This window comes from Thermobia domestica, chromosome 5 (genome assembly GCF_964235325.1).
Source record: "Thermobia domestica chromosome 5, izTheDome1.hap1.1, whole genome shotgun sequence".
Lineage (NCBI taxonomy): Eukaryota > Metazoa > Arthropoda > Insecta > Zygentoma > Lepismatidae > Thermobia > Thermobia domestica.
This window is the reverse complement of record NC_137458.1, coordinates 224,682,888-224,702,823: the sequence shown is the minus strand read 5'-3', so window position 1 is coordinate 224,702,823 and position 19,936 is coordinate 224,682,888. Positions and strand designations below refer to the sequence as shown.

The following is a 19,936-nucleotide window of genomic DNA, read 5'->3' as shown; positions in this document are numbered from 1 at the left end:
GTTGCGGTGTATAGAATTCAGATGCTGCAGGAATTCGTCGAGTTTCTGTCTGCCATGGGGCCATATGACAAATGTGTCGTCCACATATCTGTAGAATAATGTAGGTTTGTATGTTGCTGTTTCTACCGCTTTGTGTTCAAAATACTCCATATAGAAGTTCGCCATTACTGGAGAGAGAGGAGAGCCCATTGCCACACCATCGCTTTGTTCAAAGAATTTGTCTTGGTAACTGAAGTAGGTAGACGTTAGGGTGTGCCTGAAGAGGTGTACTATATCCTTGCTGAAGTGCGATTCCAGGAGTTTAATAGAATCTTCTAGTGGTACCCTCGTAAAGAGAGAAACCACATGAAAGCTGACGAGTATGTCATCTGCGTTTGTCTTGATTCTGTGTAGTAGTTGTACGAAATGGCTTGAGTTTCTGATATGGTGTGAACACTCTCCTGTTAGTGGCTGTAGCAGTCCTGTTAATTTCTTGGCCAGGTTGTACGTGGGGCCTCCTATGGTGTTAACTATGGGTCGCAATGGAACTTCTTTCTTGTGTATCTTCGGAAGGCCATAAATCCTTGGTGGTATTGAACCGGAAGGTTTAAGCCTCTTCTTTTCTTCTTCACTCAGACTGGAACTTTGTATTAATCTGGGGGTTTTCTTTTCGATGGCCTTGGTTGGATCTCTGTCAATTTTCCTATATGCTGGATCTTCCAGTAGGCATGCCAATTTTGAGTGGTAGTCTTCCCTGTTGAGAATGATGGTCGCATTCCCCTTGTCTGCTGGTAATATTATGATGCTGTCATCTGCTCGTAGGTCATTGAGGGCTTTCCTTTCTTCTCTGGATAGGTTGTATTTCGGCTTCTGCTGCTTGGCCCTCATAAGAACCGTAACGGCTTGTGTGCGTATGTGGTCTGCTGCTTCCTGGTCCAAGTGTTTTATTGCTTGTTCAATACCGCTTACAGTTTCCGTGATGGAAATGTGTTTAGGTGTTGGAGCGAATTTCAGGCCTTTGCATAGAAGACTTGTAGCTGCTTCACTTAGTATTTTGCTGGAGAGATTCACCACTGCTTTTTCTCTGCTCGGATGAGATGGTTCAGGGTTTTGTCTTCGGTTAAGCTTTTCGAATTTCTTCTTAAGACGAACTGTGTGTAATTCGTGCTGCCTGCTACCATATGCATACGTGATGGAATCTACCCATTCCCAGTCCCGGGCGTGGAGCACTGTTGGTAGATACAGAATTAGATGCTTCATTTTCCTGTCGTGCTGGTCTAGTCTTCTGTGAAGTTGCTGTGTTAGTTCCTTGACTAGAGCGTTTCTGGCCCTGATAAGGACCCGTTGTGCCTTCTGTGACTTCATGTGACTAGTTACCTTGGCGAAATCTGGAATGATACTTTGGTCTCTGCGTCGTAGTAGGAAGGCCTATCGAGACAGCAACTTCCCTTTTGTTCGGCGGAGTCCCATATGGTAACGAAAGCTCAGCACAGCAACACTCACTCTGGCAGCAATCCCGAGAACATTGGATTATTAGTAGACGCCACCAAAGCTTCAAGATCATATTGACAAACCTCTACGGAGAGGATATTTACAGGAAGATAAACAGACTCCAGACACTCCGGAGCGTCCCACAGTTCCGTGTATCCACACATGTGTTGCAAACCCCTGTCATCGCGTATCGTTCGTAGTATAGGGCAGTGGATTAAAGCGTCAACAACACCAGTTTGTAGTTAAGTGAACATGGCGCAATTTGTGCCTGATAAAGTGTTTTTGCGGGGTGTCCTGCTGCATTACTTTAACATGCAGAGTCTGCTTCTCTGTAACAGAACTTTCTTGGTTATCTTTATATATGGAAACCAATTGACTCTGCAATGAATCATTTGAATATGTCTATATAACATTTCTTTAGCCATATAGATGTCAGATTGATACAACAAAACAGTTTCTAAATTGTATTTTCGAATGCGCTTGCGGAGGGCTTTTTATGTCACAGCAACCCCTTCACTCAACATCCCCAACATATCGGTGGCGAGATGACCTCAACGAGTGGTAGTGTTTCCCTGGGTATGATATTGTATCAAATTTATACCTTTGCGACTATTGGTTGTATTACCATTGACAGTATGGTCGGTTGCAGTTTATCATCACAGTGACCTTGTTTTATTGAGAGTTTATTTAATTTCAGTGAGTTTTCTACTTGTCTTCCTCATTAAATATGACTGAACGGAAATACTTTTAATTCGAATAATGTTTTAGACGTTCGACTAGTTCAAAGACTGTTGTTTGATTATTGTAATTTAAATGATTTAGCTGAATTAGATTAGTTTGACACTGATGCGTCTGATGATAATAATAAGGGTGGAAGAAAGCGGAACAAATGAAAATGATCGAACCATAACTTGGTTTAATGGGAGAGACAAAACAAGGTATCGTAGAGATACTGATATAAGCTTCTGGGATGAAAGGTATTGCTAAACAAAATGAGACCCCATTAGATTGTTAGAGAAACATCTTTACCGATAAAATACTAAAGAATATTGTTCGTTATACGAATTAGCAATGTGCAGAAAATTTTCAAATATTAATCTTTATAGAACAAAATAGTAAGAGATATCGGGAAGCAGTTTCTTGCAATCGATTCAACGTTTCAAAAATGTTACATGTTTTCCTTAACCCTCTATTCAAAGTGGAAGTGCTAGACATTAACCGTTTCCCGTTTTAATCTTGATCTCCATAGAACAAAAAGGATAACAGATAGCAATAAGCGGTTTTTTGCAATCGGTTCAGCATCTCAAGAGAACATTTCATTATCGCCTGCAACAATCTATCGAAACGCAAAGTGGTTGAAATTTACTAGTGTTTCCGGTTCCAATGCTGATTTTCATAGATCAAATATTGTACAGGATATCGAGAAATGATTTATGATACAAGGTCAGCGTCCTAACAAAAACTTTTAATTCGTCGTTTATGTATCTCTTGATACCGAAAGTAAAAAAAAATGAAATTTTTAGTTTTACGTCCCACGATTATGCCGGTTAGGCTAAAGGAGACGATACCGAAAGTAGTTATAATGTTGTAATAGAATAATAAGATCCAAGATAGAACCTCTTCCTCGAACGCTGAATCTAAATTAAACAGACATTATTCACTATTTCTTACTGACTTAGTTCTATGGTGAAACTAAAAATAGTTTATTTCAATTACTACTGGTTTCAATAATGGGTTAAGGAAGAAGATAGAACCTATTCTTCGTACACTGAATCATTGAACTTAAAACACTTCGCAATATCTCTTACAGTTTTTGCTCTATGAACATCTAAAACCAGAATAACTAGTAAGTTCAACCGTTTTTCGTTTTCGATATAATATTGCAGGTAGTGATGATATATACACACTTAAGACGCTGTATCGATAAATTCCAACTACTTCCAGTTTGAATATAAGCTTAATGGATCTATCTAATACCTGTCGACAAAAGGACAGATGGACATGGATGTTCTATAAGACTTCCGATATTTATACGTAGCATACTTTGGAAAATTAGAAAGCATTAAAATGTGCAATATAAAGAAAATGTGATGTAGATGTATCTCATTGAGACAGATAAACGAATAGAGGTAGGTCTTACGTTAAACATGTATACAAGTGGGGACGTGAGTGTAATAGCGACCTACCTCACTAAAGGAAAGGAATATAATCAATAAATTGAAATGTTTTATTATTTTTATAACTATGCACTAGAGTGGAGCGTTCTGCACTTTTGTTGGAAATTCGATGACGGCTAGTACGGAAAAGATGCCATTAGTGGCACCGACCTTACTGATTTTTTAATTTTTTTTTAGAAAACCTCATATCCTGCCTAAACAGACTTTAAAGTTTTTTAAGTGTTTAGTTAGGCAACACGCACAACACCAATGACAGAAAAGCTACTTGTGGTCGTTTTTAGAGTTACCTGATGGCTAAAATATAATTACTTCATTGAAAGAAACTTGTAGTAATGCCAGTAAAAAATTTTTAAAATGTTTATGAGTGAAAGTACAGCCATATTGGCTCAGCTGTTGGAATTAATATCCAGATTTTGTTTGGAATGCCACGTTAACGATAATTATAGGCATAGCTCTTGATATAACACGATTTTCTGTGTGCAACTCTTCGCTTATTTCGCTCTGTACGCAAAATAACCAGAACTTACCACGGGGAGGTGGTTGCATATCGAGTTCCGCCCACCCACCCAGCCAGTAGGCATACGTTGTCATTTCGTAGTCTCCAACAGTTGAAAGACATTAGTAATCTATCTTATGCTCGAAGAATAAGCCACCACGACAGTATTTTCGGAACCAGCCGTCAATAGTATGTTCGCACACTGCCTTAATTTGATCTTCACTGACATTAATGCTTCGAATCATTTGTACTCCTCTGCGACCGAATTTCCACTACGCTGAAGTAGATTTCACAAAAACCGTGTTTTGGCTTCCTATGCTCTCAGGCGTGAAAATAGACGAATGAACAGATGTATTTCCTATGGCGTATGCATATATAAAGTGCTTAACATAAATTTTCGAATGACATTAACAAGGCATACAACAAACATGTTGTGCAGTCATTGGTATATCAAAGGAAAAGTACCAGAATTCCTACATTACTTTTATGCAACGCAACCAAATAGTACATAGGGATATCCTGCACTCCAACAGAACATTATGTGCTTGGGAGTCTCCAGGAAAATGGTTACTTCGTTCCGTACCGCTCGAGCCATACTGTATTTAGACATGGGCCGCCTCTGATCCTATTACTAAATTAATCAACCAAGACTAATGTTTGGACATTTTTCAAAAGTCAAATACAGTAGACTATAGACTATCCGGCTTAGTTAAAAAGAATAATAATTATAACAGAGAGAAAAACTCCGTAATAAAACGAGGAATATATATATATATATATATATATATATATATATATATATATATATATATATATATATATATGTATGTATATAGATAGATAGATAGATAGATAGATAGATAGATAGATAGATAGTAATCTGCAAGTGGTCTAATTGCGGAAATTTGTCAGCAAAAGTACCACTTTTCATTATCTACTTTTATGAAAGTGGCCTATTTGCTGATTGAGGTGGTCTATTGGCGGAATCTTGGTGGTCTATTCGCCGACTTGAGAAATTTGTGGTCTAAATGCGTAATAAGGCTTGCCAACCTCTGCAATATAACCATGCACAGTAGATAGCCTTATTGCTTGGTAATCATGCGATTTAAGGTTTACCGCTGGTCGGCCATACTGGCTTAGGTTTTCCTGGTTAAATCTCATTTCAGGGTAGACGTATCATATCATTTCCATCAGAATATATACTTCTTCGCTAAATAGTTCCACCTTACTAGTTCATCACATTTCATTTTTCTCACGCTAGTGACTACGCCTTCTTCTACTCATTTGACATAGTTCTTATCAGCTTAAGCAGCTAGCCAGCGTTTTCCAACCGGTGTGCCGCGAATAGGTCGCTGGTGTGCCGCAAGAAGTCGAAAAAAAATTGTTAATTCTGTAGGATTAAATTGAAAGACATAGGGAAAAAGGTATATTTGTATTTCACATTACTATGAACCTCTACTATGAACCTACAAAAGTTTCATACTGTTTTACTTTTCTGTACATTTTTAATGTTGAGAAAAGTATTTGTTGTCATTGTCATGACCATTATTGCTTCATTTTTGTTGCAGTTTATTTCGTAACTTGAAATTTTAAAATATCCTTCAATCTTTTTGACAAAGCAAACATGCGTAAAAATTACCTACATTTGTGTTTTCAAAGTAAAAGAGATTTGTTTGTTCGTTCGTTATTTAGTGATCTTCCTTTTTAGTGAAAGGTTGGATACAGTTTTCGAAAGAGAAAATGGATTTAAAAAAAAAAACAGTCCTATATTTCACTGCAATTGTTTACTATTTTTGAATTAGAATGAACATAATGTTTTACCACAAAGGAAAACTAGTCATCGAGCTTTCTTCTCTGTGAGAAGATCAGTAGGCCTAATCACAGAAAAAAAAAAACACGGTATTTCAGATTTACATATAATAATAATAATAATAATAATAATAATAATTATTATTATTATTATTATTATTATTATTATTATTATTATTATTATTATTATTATTATTATTATTATTATTATTATTATATATGAATATGCCGCGAGAATTCAAGTTACACCTGTAGTGTGCCGCAAGTTGAAAAAGGTTGGGAAACGCTGCGCTAGGCGGTAAGACTTAAACTCATTTCAGTGGTTTTATAAAGGTAGTTATGTCGCTTATGTCGCCAAGAAAGTTATGTCGCTTTTACAACCACCACCTTCTAACATCGTTATGTCACCTAAGACGTACCTGGAAGATCAAAAATGATCCCCATAAACATCGACGATCTCCCAACGTTCTGGAAGGCCAAGGATTTCATCGCATTGGGCCGTGAAGCGAAGAAGGTATCAAGTGCATTTTGCACCTCTACTAGGAATTTCAAGTGGCTTCCTCTAAGGTTATTGTCCAAGGAATGGAACAGGTGATAATCGGATGTGCAATGTCCGGGGAGTGTGACGGATGCAATAGTGTTCAATGCAAGGCGTAGAATGGTGTCCCAGGTCAGCATAGCCACATGGGGCTTAGCGTTGTCTATTAACAGGAGGACCCCTTTGTGATTCAGAAGTACTGGCTCCAGAGCGTCTAGTTTTTCTTGAACACGGTTCAACTGCTGAGAGTACACAGTTACATTGATTCTCTGATAGGCTTGTAACCGGCCACGATGCACGATGCCGCGAGCAGTCCACCAAACACAAAGGAGGACATTCTTCTGATGCAGTGCTGGTTTCGGCTGTTTTAGAACCGGTTCATGGGATGCTAACCAATGATGACGGTGCTTTGGAGCTTCGTACAGGACCCACTTCTTCAAAAATGGCTCCTTCCTCAGACGAGAAAAAGAAATATATGGGTCTGCTCATGTTGCCTTCTGGCCCCGGGGTCAATTCATTTGATTTGGTTTGAGTTTAACGTCCCTTTCAGCAGCGAAGTACATGAGACGGGACCTACTGATTAACGTGGAATCCGAACCACATGAGCTTCCACCGGGAATCGAACCCCATACCGGTCTCCCATGCCAAAGGCGTGTACGCCAACCGCTTAGCTACGAAGGAGCTCGGGAGTCAATTCATGTGGGACCCACCTACCGAACTTGTAGTGCTTCCCAAGTTAATGGAGAAGCTGCTGAACGGTTTCTCCACTCACACTGAATTGTAATTCCAGTTCCTCATATGTCTGGAAACTGTTCGCCTCAATTGCTGGCTGACGATCTTCATTTTGTACATGTGTTGGTCTTCTGCCATGTGGTGCGTCTTCGAGTGTTTCGTCATCGTCCTTAAATTTGCTAAACCACCGCTGCACTGTCTGCGTAGTCACGACACCCACACCAAAGGCCTGGTATATCTTCCGCCCCTCTGCATTGGCGTTTGATCCCAGTTTGAACTTGTACACCATACAAGCACTTATGACATTCTGTGGAGGTCCCATGTTCACTGTCTCCTTAAGCAAGTTCACTGTGTAAGTACCAAGTAGTATGTTGGATATACACCAAAAACTGACCTTGGCATTATCTCCATTCGCATTCAACTCACGGTATGAGAGTCAATTGAACACAGATCTCCACAAAAATCGACAGAACTTTCTTGGTTACCTTTATAACAAGTTGTCGTCGTGAAAGTCCGTGAATACAGTTTTGTTAATATATTCATGTTTTAATATTCTCAAAGTTATGAGACACTAATATTCTGGATTAGGATTTCTAAATGACGACAGTTTATATTAGTAAATACTTGTTTGCTTATTAATAATATGAATTAAAGATGCACTGATTTATTAAATTGAGATATGAAATTAGCAGTGATGCTTAGATAATTAGAAAATTCAAGTGCACTGCAACCTCCTACAATCAATCTATAAAAATATACATAATTCAAGTGCATTTCATACCACGATGTTTATGTTAAACGTGTGAGTATAGGAAATACTGTGTTCAGCAATTTTGCTGTATTTTTTTACTTTAACATATTTATCAATATTTAAATTATGTAGAGTTTATTGCTTTTATAGAAAACATAAATTTAGATCTCTAATACAGTACTTTAATTCATTTTTCGTTAAATAGGTCACGAACTCAACTATAGATGCTCAATGGTAAAGCGCTCATCTATGGTGCATAGGATCCCTGGTTTGATCCCGGTTTTCATTTTTTTTTTTTTTTTTTTTTGTGGTGGCAAAAAGTATGTGCATTGAAATTTCAAGGAGTTCTCCTGTTCTCGCTCGTCTTCATTCCACAATTTCGTTCATTATCATCATCACCGTCTCCCTTAATCTAGATGCATACCGTGAGAAATTAACTAAAGAAAACATCGTGTGCGTGGGTTCTCCCTTTCCTCCCACGTAAAAGTCAAAAAATTAATTTAATTTGATTTCAAAAATAGAAGACACGAAATTGCCGTGGAAATATTTTATTTATAATCAGGAGGGATTCGCTCTCTCATTATTGACATGTGTAAAAATAGAACAATGTTACGTATGTAATTGTAGAACACTTCTATTTATTTGAAGACCGGGGAAATGGGACAATTTCAATGTCTAGTTTTCGATTGATTTTAAATTCACGTAGTAGGGATGATTGTGAAGCCTCAAAAAATATGCACCATATTGAATCAATTTATTATTATTATTATTATTATTATTATTATTATTATTATTATTATTATTATTATTATTATTATTATTATTATTATTATTATTATAACAAAAGTTATAGTGTAGCTTATCCTGCAAAATTGTTTTAAATGTTTACAATATGGGGTTGCTTTGATCCACCTTTCACTCCTTTAGGGGGAATTCACCCTATACTAGGGGTAAAGCCATCGATTTATTTCTGACTGATCCCAAGCACTAAAGACTGAAGAACCCTAAAAGAAAATAGTAACTAAATTTTTATCAAAATCGATTGACGTTTACTTGATATCTGGGATTTTTTTTTTTAAATCGTCGGATGGAATGTAATCAATCTCTTTATATTTCACTGATTTCAGTTCTTCCAGGAGGGGCTCAAAGAAAATATGTTCCATATTGCAACATTTTTTAAACGAAAATTATTATGGAACATTTTTAAATGAGGTATAAATTCACCCTTCCATTCTTGGCAAATTTTAGTGACGACCTGGGGTATTATCAGAATCCTCTAAGAAAATTTTACATTGTGTTTTCTCGTATAATTATTAATATTATTAATATTGCAAGGATCCCTACATCACAACAGACGCACGTGTCAACTCAACACGTGTTATTATTTATAAACAACATAGCAGACAGCAAGCCAACGCGGAAGGACACCGAGGAACGCCGAAAGCAGACGGACCTCACGGAAGGACCCGAGGAGGACAAATAAAAGGAGGAACACCGAGGGACCCAGGATCAGTCGTCCAACTGATCAAATCACCTACACCGCCCTGAGGTCGCACTGGACTAGGGGACACCATCCTTCCCGAGGTCGCACTGGACTAGGGATCCTTTCAACAACAAAGCCTTGCGAAGCTGCCTTGAGCTGAGGGGGCTATCCTTCCAAACCCATCGAACCGGCAGGTGCCTTGGAGACTGCCTTGAGAGAAGGGGCACCGTGCAAAACACCTATACTCATCTACTTGGACATTAACAAGGAAACAGCATTATTATCTTTGTAATCAAAGACGTATTATATTTATCAAATTTTATAATAAATTGGTGAAGGGATAAAATCTCGGTCCATTATTGACTCTACCAAAAACATTACAATATAATCTACATGTAATTATTAATATATATACATTTATAACTAATGTAATGTACTAAACAAAACGAAGAATATCGTTAAAATAAACTACTAAATGTTTTACAAAATGAAGTACGTTACAATGCGTTTCTGCAGGGAAGAATTTGCCGTTAATATTGTTCCTAATAGGAATATTTTGTTCTATGAGCTGGCTTTCGTTCCTGTATACACTGAAACTGATGGAAGGATGTGAATACAGGAAATTTTACAGTAATTTGTTCATGTAATAACCTACTTCTACATTTAAGGTCTATAAAATGTTCGTATACTTCTCAAACAACTATATTATATCTTTAAATTCTAGAATAGGTTATTGTACAAAATTGTCCAAAGATGAGATATGCATATCAATCGATAAATCTAGTTGAACCTAAGAACCTGACATGCGGAAGGATAAAACTTTAGGTGTACTTTTCGAGAAACTCTACAAAAATAAATATTTATGGTGCTTAAAAATGTCATTAGTGGCCAACAATAGCAGGCTCAGTAACATTATACCTAATAAAACGAAATTGATATTTAAAAAACTTTACAAAGCATTTCATTATAACACCAACAAGAAGGCAGTACATTCTTTGGTTAAAAATACAATAATTTAAAACCATCATTGACTTTAATTTTAATAGAATATATCAAAAACCCAGGATTGTAATAATAATAATTTATCCCCTTGAACTAGGATCATACGAGCCTTACCGCCTCGGACAAGGTGCTGATAAATATAGCAAATATGTGAAATACGTATGTGAATTGCCATCTCGGCGCTTTCTACTTATGATTCTTAACCGAAGCCGTACTTTCAGGCTCGTATTTATATAAGTGCTATTCTGTGCTCGAGCAAGGTTGGCAGAATTTAATGAGCTGCAAAATCTTGGATTTTTTTTTAACGATTCACAATAAAGTAATATTTAAAACTAGCAACCCACATGCTAGTGTTTATTTCGCTCTAATTATAGTAGTTATTAATTAGCTAACTTATCTGATTATTTCTAAAATATGCGGTCCTTTCAAAGAATATTATTCTGTTCAGTAGCGTAAGCAAGGGGAGAGTTTCGGGGTTTGAAATCCTATTTGAGCAAGATGTTATGTAAAAGAAATAAAAGATATACATATATATAGACACTTGAAATTATATGAACTTGGGAATCTGAATCCCCCTAGACGAACTTCTGCGTAAGCTACTGATTGTGTTCCTCTTCTCTTTTTTTTTTTTTTTTTTTTTTTTTTTTTTTTTTTTTTTACTGCTTCCTGCTTTGAATGAAATTTGCAAGTACAGGGCAAGCGTGAAGATGATCACCAGCTTTATTATCAAAATATATTTAATGCTTTTCTGCTTTTCGATTTTTCTTCAAAACAATCAATAACAAAAGAAAATAAACGACTGAGTTTGGTTTTGAATCAAAATTTAAAATTTTAAAGACTACTGTGAAGTTTACTCACCCAATATTATTTTATAAACGACTCTTAATATTTTTCGAAACAAATTATTTTCTTTTCAAACCAATCAGTAAGAAACGAAAAACAAATGATTGGCATGAGTCGAATTCAAATTTAAAAGTACAATTAGTAGTATGAATTTGACCATCAAATGTATCCTGTAAATATCTGTTTTCGTTTTTCGATTTTTTCTCTAAAACAATCACGAACAAACGAAAAATATGGAACGTTCATTAACGTAAACATAAACTTATGTCTATCGAAACAAACTACTTTTCTTCAGAATGATCAACAACAAAGAGATATAAAGAAAATTGATTCTGGTTTTGAATCAAATTTGCTAAGTGAAGGAACTAAGGTAAATTTGGCCACATTCAAGCTTTATTTAAATATATCATGATTTTCGAAACAAACATCTCTTTCTTTTAAAATCCATCGATAACTTCGGGTTTAGATCCAAATTGAAAAGTAGGGGAGGGCAGTGAAAGTGTAAATGTGTCTCAATAATTTTCGAAAGAAATATTTCTTTCAATATGATCAGTAACAACTGGAAAGAAACAATTGGCTTCGGTTTCGAATCAAAATTTGGAAGTGTGGAGTCAGTATGAAGTTAGTCAGTATGTTTTTTAAATATATCTTAAAATTTTTCGAAACAAACGATTTTTTAATTCAAAACAATCAATAAAAATGAAAAGAAACTATTGATTTTGGTTTCGAGTCGAATTTTGAAACTGAGGGACAATGTAAAGAAGCCCCAAACTTTATTTTGCAAATATCTCCTGAAGTTTTTCGAAACACACTATTTTTTCCTTCAAAACAATCAAAAACTAAAGATTGATGTTGGTTTTGAATCGAAATTTGAAAGTGAGGGGGTCAATGTGAATTTGCCCCCAACTTTGTTTTGTATATATCTCTTTATGTTTATCGAAACAAACGTTTGTTTCTTCCAAACAGTCAACAACACACAAAAAACAAACGATTGATTTTAGTTTCAAGTCGAAATTTTAAAGTGCGAGGGGGGGAGGCAACTTTATAGATGTATGTAAAATTGGTCTCACAAATATCAAGTATAACTCACTGATCAGATAAGATAACTTAGTCACTGTCTGTGTAATTCTCCGCACCTCCTCCCTAATGCTGGTAAATAATTTTTGCTTTTTTGGCAATATAATTGTATTTTTTCACATTTAAACTATTGAAAACCAGTTTTAATTTCGTAAAAAATATAAGTGGCACGTTTAATTCATGTTCGGCATTAGAAAATTTTATCTATTGTGTATCATTATATTGTGTTTTATCTACTGTGCAAGGTTGGCAGCCTTACTCCGCATTTAGACCACAAAAACACAATGTTGCAAACTAAGTAGCACGTAATAGAACATCAATTGGACAAAAACATTAATCATGTGACTTTTAAAAGGGACTGTATAGTGCATTTTCTCATGTCAATAAGGAATTCGTGTTCATAAATTGAGTGTCGCCATTAACTTACACTCGGTTTCAAGTATTTGATTTGAAACATCGGTAAAATGACAATGAAGTTTTCAGATAGGAGATGGTGACACTGAATTCTGCAAATAGACCACAAGCAGCTTCAATTATCATATGTGGATTATTAAGTATCTTAACCCTTATCCGGGCAAGCTATTTTTGTGACGTAGACGGCAACTGGGGACTTACAAACTCTATTAACCTTACCAACTCGATATGTTCATGACTTTAACTTCGATTAAAGATAGAATAATTCTGAATTTTATGTCATCGAAATATTTACGGTTATTAAGAAATTCGAAAAAAAAATATGAAGCTACTGGGCCTGGGAAGCCCCGGTTGCCCGGATAAGGGTTACAATCTCACCCTAAAGGGAAATATATTTCAAACCTTATTTTCCCTAAACATTTCTGGAGAATTAGATTATTCCGGTTTTTGGTGAAACCTGGTTCTTTTTTCCGCATATAGACCACTTTTTATGGTTTATAATAAATATTTTCGTACTAAACACTCAATTAGGATGGAAAACCTATTTTAATAGCCAATAACACCACATTAAACAATCATAGATACTCACAACAATTAATATCAGAAATTTTAAAAATTCAATTTTTTTTACTTTTACCTCTGATGACCGAACATCATTCTTGACTAACACATTGACTTTTTTGTCCCAAAAATGCGAACTTTTTTATTTGAAGGTTGATAATATAGTTGATAAAGATTAAATTGTTCCTTTCAGCTCTTTTATGCCTATCAAATATAAATATTCTAAAAATAAAACACTTTTCTTTGTGATTTTCATAGTCGGTAAATAGACCACTTGGAGACATGTTTTTCTCAGTTGATAATACAATTTTGCAAAGAAACACTGGTCGGCTTTTACTTTTTTGGTTAATTCTATGTAATTCACTGCACCTACTATAATTTATTATGCCGTCGTACTATTTTTAGACCTATAAATTACGAGTCCGCAAATAAGCCACTTTCAAGCACCTATAGATAGATAGATAGATAGATAGATAGATAGATAGATAGATAGATAGATAGATAGATAGATAGATAGATAGATAGATAGATAGATAGATAGATAGATAGATAGATAGATAGATAGATAGATAGATAGATAGATAGATAGATAGATAGATATTTAAAACGATCTAATCCTTGTGACTTTCATGGAAACGCGACTGAAACGACAGAAGCAGTGGATTATCAAGAACATTTTCAGAAACTAAAAAAGTTTAAGTTTTGACTCTTTTAGGCCCTCCTGTTCTCATTTCTGTAATCATTTATCAGCGTTAATCGATTGCGGAAAATCGCTTCTCGCTATCAACATTACCGTTTTTTGCTCTATAGTAATCAAGTGAAATTTGCCAATTGTCGATTTCTACTACTTCCAGTGGATGGATCACCTCGGTCAACAATCTCGATTATTAACTTTCAATCCTTTACATCCAGGTCAAAATTGATGGCGATCCATCAAATAGTTCGTTAGATCGTTTTCTCTGCCTTACAGTAGAACACATGAACAGACATTGTAAATATATAAAGAAGTTGGATAAACCCAAGTCGTTAAAAAACAACGAATAAAAATATGCACGAATAGTGCAGAAAATGTCAGTAATTGGATTGAAACATTCATGGTAATCAGGGTAGATCACTTTACCTTTACTTTAACTTTACTGCATTTGCTCCGAAAAAAAAATACTGAAATATGGACTTATGCATCTTCTTATTTCTCTACTATGAAGCATTTTAATTTTTAGTAATAATTATAATTTTACTTATTGTTTTAAAACTATCTCGTAATAATTGATATTTATTTTCAACATATTTTGTTTCCAGGGTGACAGTGGAGGGCCTCTGCAAGTAGCGGAAAAAGAGAAGCATGAAGTCGTAGGTACGTTTAATTACAGAAACCTTTGTTTGAGGCACCTAGTATCAAAATCCGCTACACCTATTTCGCTTATGTTCGAGTAATCTCACAAAACGTGAAGTGAAGCTCCATATACACGTGTACAAAGTAACATATTTGAACTAGTTTTTTTTAGTATGAAGTATTAAGCTTTTAAACAAAATTCGGTTTTCATGGAATTTCTTTACATCAAACATATAACAAGCGATATGTAACTAAATTTCGGTATATAAAAAATGGATTTGGCGGGTTTTGGTACTAGGCACCTCGTTTCAAAATTTCAAGACATTGCGAGATTTTTAATGATAAGGCTATGGCAGTGAAAATAATCAAATAATTGAAAGTTATTTCTTGCAACAATATGTTAACATAATTACATATATTGAAAGAAATGTCAATCAATAAAACAATCCTGTTTCGTAATATGAAATATAGTTACAGTAAATATTAACTTTCGCAATATTGCCATGCTTCATGTAAATACAAAAAAAAATATCCCCGAAGTTCTCGAATTTCTATCAAATCCTCTTCACTGGATTCATCTATAGTAGTAGTCTTTGGAGGTAATAAACTCTTCAATCAAATTTTAAGGCGTTAATTACTAGATGAGATCTTAAATAATACAGTGGATTATCAGGAATAAAATGTAGCGATATTAGTCGCCTCTATTATATTGTTCTCCTTAATAATATCTCAAGACTTGAAGACTAACGAAATTAAAACATAGAATAAGGATTTACATTTCCATCATTTATTTTATCAAGAGGTGAACGCAATGAACTATGAAAATGAGAATGAAAGATATTCCAGTTCACTCTTACAACTGTGAATTTGTATGTGTAATAACCATTGACCTCCCGATAAATACCACCTTTATGAAGTCACTTACATATCGGATGGAAAGGATTCTGTGCTACGGTGAAATTTAGTGCTATGTCGGCCGTAGTTCCCTAAAAGAATGGCTACCGCTTCCGAATTCGTCTAAATGGAGTAGCCAGACGAATTGTGTTCTGGTAGAAGACAGCAGTTCTCCAGTAGTGAAGTTGGCGGAAATTATAGTGATTGGTAAGGCAACATGGACATTAGTAACAAGCATGGTCAGAATGATTTCAACGGCTGTGATATTGCGGCAACGGGAACTACCACTTTATTTTTTCCTAGTTTGCTGACAGCAGAAAGAGAACACATGTACAATTGTCTTTCGCAGGTTAAATTATAATTCCGGAGATAAAATATCCCACCAGTCCCATCTCCGGGAGGGGGATGTCTTGGGAAAAGACTACTGGACTAAAAAGTAGCAATCTGAGCAAGATAGACAAAGAAACATACCTCGTTACATGGAGGGAAGTTACAAAATCTTAAAGAAGAAATTAGGCAAAATAATCTAGATTTTGTAAGAGTTCGTGAAGTTAGATGGGAACATAATGGGGGATATTGAACCGCCAATGACATACAATGTTTTACTCAGGTAATGCAAATGGAGGTCATAATGGTGTAGGAAAAATTCTTGGTAAGCGCTTAAAAGAGAATGTACTGAAAGTAGAATTTGTTGATGATAGAATTATGATGTTAAGACTTAAGAAACAAAAGAATCTAGTAACGATACAGATAAACGCACAAACGACATGCCACACAAGTGAAGAAGAAGAGGAAAGTTATGGAAAATAGAAGAAATTATAGACACGGAAAAGAGGTGTTCATGCGTAATTGTAATGGAAAATTTCAATGCTCTTGTAGAAAGAAACTGGAAGGTAGTGTATTAGACAAATATAGTTCATCCGAAAGTATTGAAAGGTAAGAGAGACTTGTCAATTTCTGTACGCAGAATTCATCAGTAATTTGGAATACTTGGTTCAATAACCACAAGGAAGAAGATATACATAGAAATCAACAATATACTGCCGAAAATACTGATAGACTATGCTGTTATTAAGGTCAGGTATCGGAACAACTTGAAAAACGCGAGGACCCTACCCGTGAACATTTTCTCTGATCATAACCTTGTGCTGGCCGAACTGGATATTCAACTGAAAAATGTAGGCAGAAGGAAAGTATGCAACAAGAAGTTGAATACTGAAAAGTTGGGAAACGAGGAAGTAAGAAATATTTTCTTGACAGATTTGAAGAAAAATACTCAAACGAGGAATAGATAGGTGCAGGTATTAACAGAAATGGGAACATATTAAATTTTATATACAACAGGCTGCAGAAGAAGTAGTAGATTACAGCGAACATAAAATGGCTAAGAAGGGAAGGTGAGATCTGAACGAGACAATCGTGTTTGTATTTGATATATTATAACTAAACGAATCCCTAAGTTATACGTGCCACCAGGCGGGATATCGTGAGTTAGAACATATTTTGTAATGTGAAAATGTAAAAGCACCTGGCGGAATAATTTGAACCGTGCCATTTGTTCAGAAACGGTTAGCGAGGTGGAAAACTTGACGAACACGTATCCCATCATTTTAAGAGCACATTTTTTGGGGTAAAAGGTTTGCCCCAGGCCCCCCGCAGGGTCCCAGACGGGGTCCAACTCAAAAGCTTCGATGACAAGGGGTGTTAAGTAGTGCCCCTTTCACAACTTCGTTTGAATGTTGTTGTGAAATGAAAGAAGATGAGTTCACAATGACGGACTAATTTATGTACGATACGAACAGAATAGAAAATGAAAGTAAGAATAACAAAGAAATATTGAAACTATGAAAGAAATGTTGAAACTATTCCGCCCGGTGGCACGTGTAAGTTTGAGAGTCGTCTAGTCATAATATATCAAATGCAAACACAATTGTCTCGTTCGGATCTCAGCGGAGCAAGTTCGTGACTCTCCCTTATAAGAAACTATGTGTTACAGAACATGTGTTGCAGAAAATGAGGGAAAGGAAGACATGGAAACAGGTTGATACTGAAGAAAATAGAAAGATGTGCAAGAAGTCAAAGAGCGAGTTACGAAGGGGAAAGATACAGCAAGTGATGAGTTTTACAGAAGAAATGCAAAGACTAGAAGAATCAGAGAGTTGAAAAATATGAGGTGAAATCTATGGAGTTTTGGAGAAAAGAGGCTGTGTTATGATAGCAGCAGGAAATAAGAATGGGAAGGTGGTCTGCGTGAGAAGTGAAATCTTAGGAAGATGGAAAGAATATGTTGAGGACTTACATGAGAGTAGAGATAGATGGCATAATGCATCTGACACAACAAAGACAGGTACCATCTCTCGCACATATTCCCATCCTAAATTGGGATGTGATATGATCACTTGTCTGGAGGGGCAGCACTCGTTTGCCTTAGTACTTGTTTCATGGTGATGGGATCCGCTCGTGACCTTGTGAGACCACACACACAATTATTGTTCACAGGAAGGGTACTTTTAGTTAACTTCAGAAGTTTTTGGCTTGCTTGGATTTATCACGAGGTGAATACTGAGATCGTCCTTTTCTATGCCTCTTCTCGGGTAGAAAGAGAAACTGGGATGCTACTACAGTTGGAGAATCCATATTGGAAGAAACACTCATTTCCTGGTGGGAGTCATTCGTGTTAGCTAACAACGGGGTACTTACGGCGATTTCAGGTAACGGATCCACCTCCGATTCTGGAAATGCCGGAACAGAAGGACTCTGTTGTGGAAGACCCGAAGCAGTCGTCGTGATGATAGTGAAGGTTGATGAGTCACTCTGAGATGTTGCATTGGATGCAAGGGTCCTCTCGGAGACAATAGCGAGAGGACTGGTGATAGGTGCAAGTGTAAAACTATTGGGAACATCAAGTTGACAATTAGGTTCATTTATAGTGAGTGCATTGGGAAGAGCAGGACCAGAAGTCACAATTCGATATGGAAGATTTTCCTGTAGAGTCGGAGGCCGTTTTTCACTTAATACGGGAAAGCTGGTAAATGAATGAACATCCAATAAAGTACCCAATTTGTTCAAAATACAGGGCATGGCCGGTGATATGGATGTTGGAGCACTGGAGAGGGAGTCGATACCCCTGGAGGGATACGGCGCTTCGCACACTTAATCATAAAATGATTCGGTGAGTCACAGATGGCGCAAGTTTTAACTTGACCATCATACGTTAATCACAAACGTAAACCACATATAGTCACATAAGAAGGTGTAGGTCGCTTAATACGCGAGTGATGGATACAACGACAAACATGCTAAGATGTATCGAGATTGTTTTAGGTAGGTGTAAATAAGTGGGCCTACCTGATCTTCAAAATACACACGTGAAAACCAAGGAAATCAATAAAGAAATACAAAACACACTTCCCTCAACCCATAATTTTTGTCGTACGATTTAAAACAATCTCTGTTATTACAGAATAGGCATCTCCTATTTATTTTAAATTCAGGTTTGACTGGGAAATGTTAGCAGTGACGCAGGTTGTGCCGAACTCGACTCAATCTTCCGTAGTTTTGTATTTCATTTTCCATTACTGTTAACATAGAAGTAGATTGCTTACTCATACATGTAGAATATGTTCAATGAGTTTCAGACTATTTAATCTTCTAGAACCATGAAAAATATCTAATTAAGATGACACTTAAGGATTATTTTAACATAGAAAAATTACTTACAAGTTTTCAGTTTTGCCTTTGTGTGTACGGCGTTCCTTATATTAGTCTAGGCAAGAGTTAGTTGCATTTTCTACAGCAGATGGCTGCAGTAATCAGTGACACAACGTACTTTCACAATAGTCGTATGATTATAAGACTTCCAAAACTGATTTCAATTCTACTAACTTCAGTTGTCAACTGACGTTAGGACTAACCCGTTGCGACTCATTTATCCTGAAATTTGAAACACTACTAACATCTCGCGGTCAAAAAGCTCAATACTTGTTACACACCTGATCTAATTTGTCAAGTCGGTCACGAAAAACAGGTCAGGAAATTGTTTACTACAGTATGTAAACTTAGTGTCACTGTTCAAACTATAGGCAACTGACATCATATTATATACAATTTATAATAACACAAATTAACGTAAAAAAAAAATAACTTATTCCGCTTTGATGATCTCATCAGTTCTTTCGAACCACAAACCTAAAATACGTAGAACCTATCATCACATATTCGGATCAAAAATAATTTCCCCAGCTAAGGAAAGAAACAACAGCAGCGCATCAGGAAATACTACTATTATAACCCTAGTAACTGAAAATTCAACTATTATAAGACACACTCAATCGTGGCTGACATTAATGATTGTCG

The 19,936-nt window shown here is 36.0% G+C and overlaps 1 protein-coding gene across 1 annotated transcript in view; it reads left to right on the top strand.

Moving 5' to 3' along the window:
- LOC145685409 (trypsin-1-like) overlaps positions 1-19,936 on the top strand; it is a 177,141-nt gene that overhangs the window by 143,415 nt on the left and 13,790 nt on the right. The window contains exon 6 of the mRNA XM_081757803.1: positions 14,653-14,707. Coding sequence (XP_081613929.1) covers positions 14,653-14,707 — 55 coding nt within the window. The remainder of the gene's footprint in view (positions 1-14,652; positions 14,708-19,936) is intronic.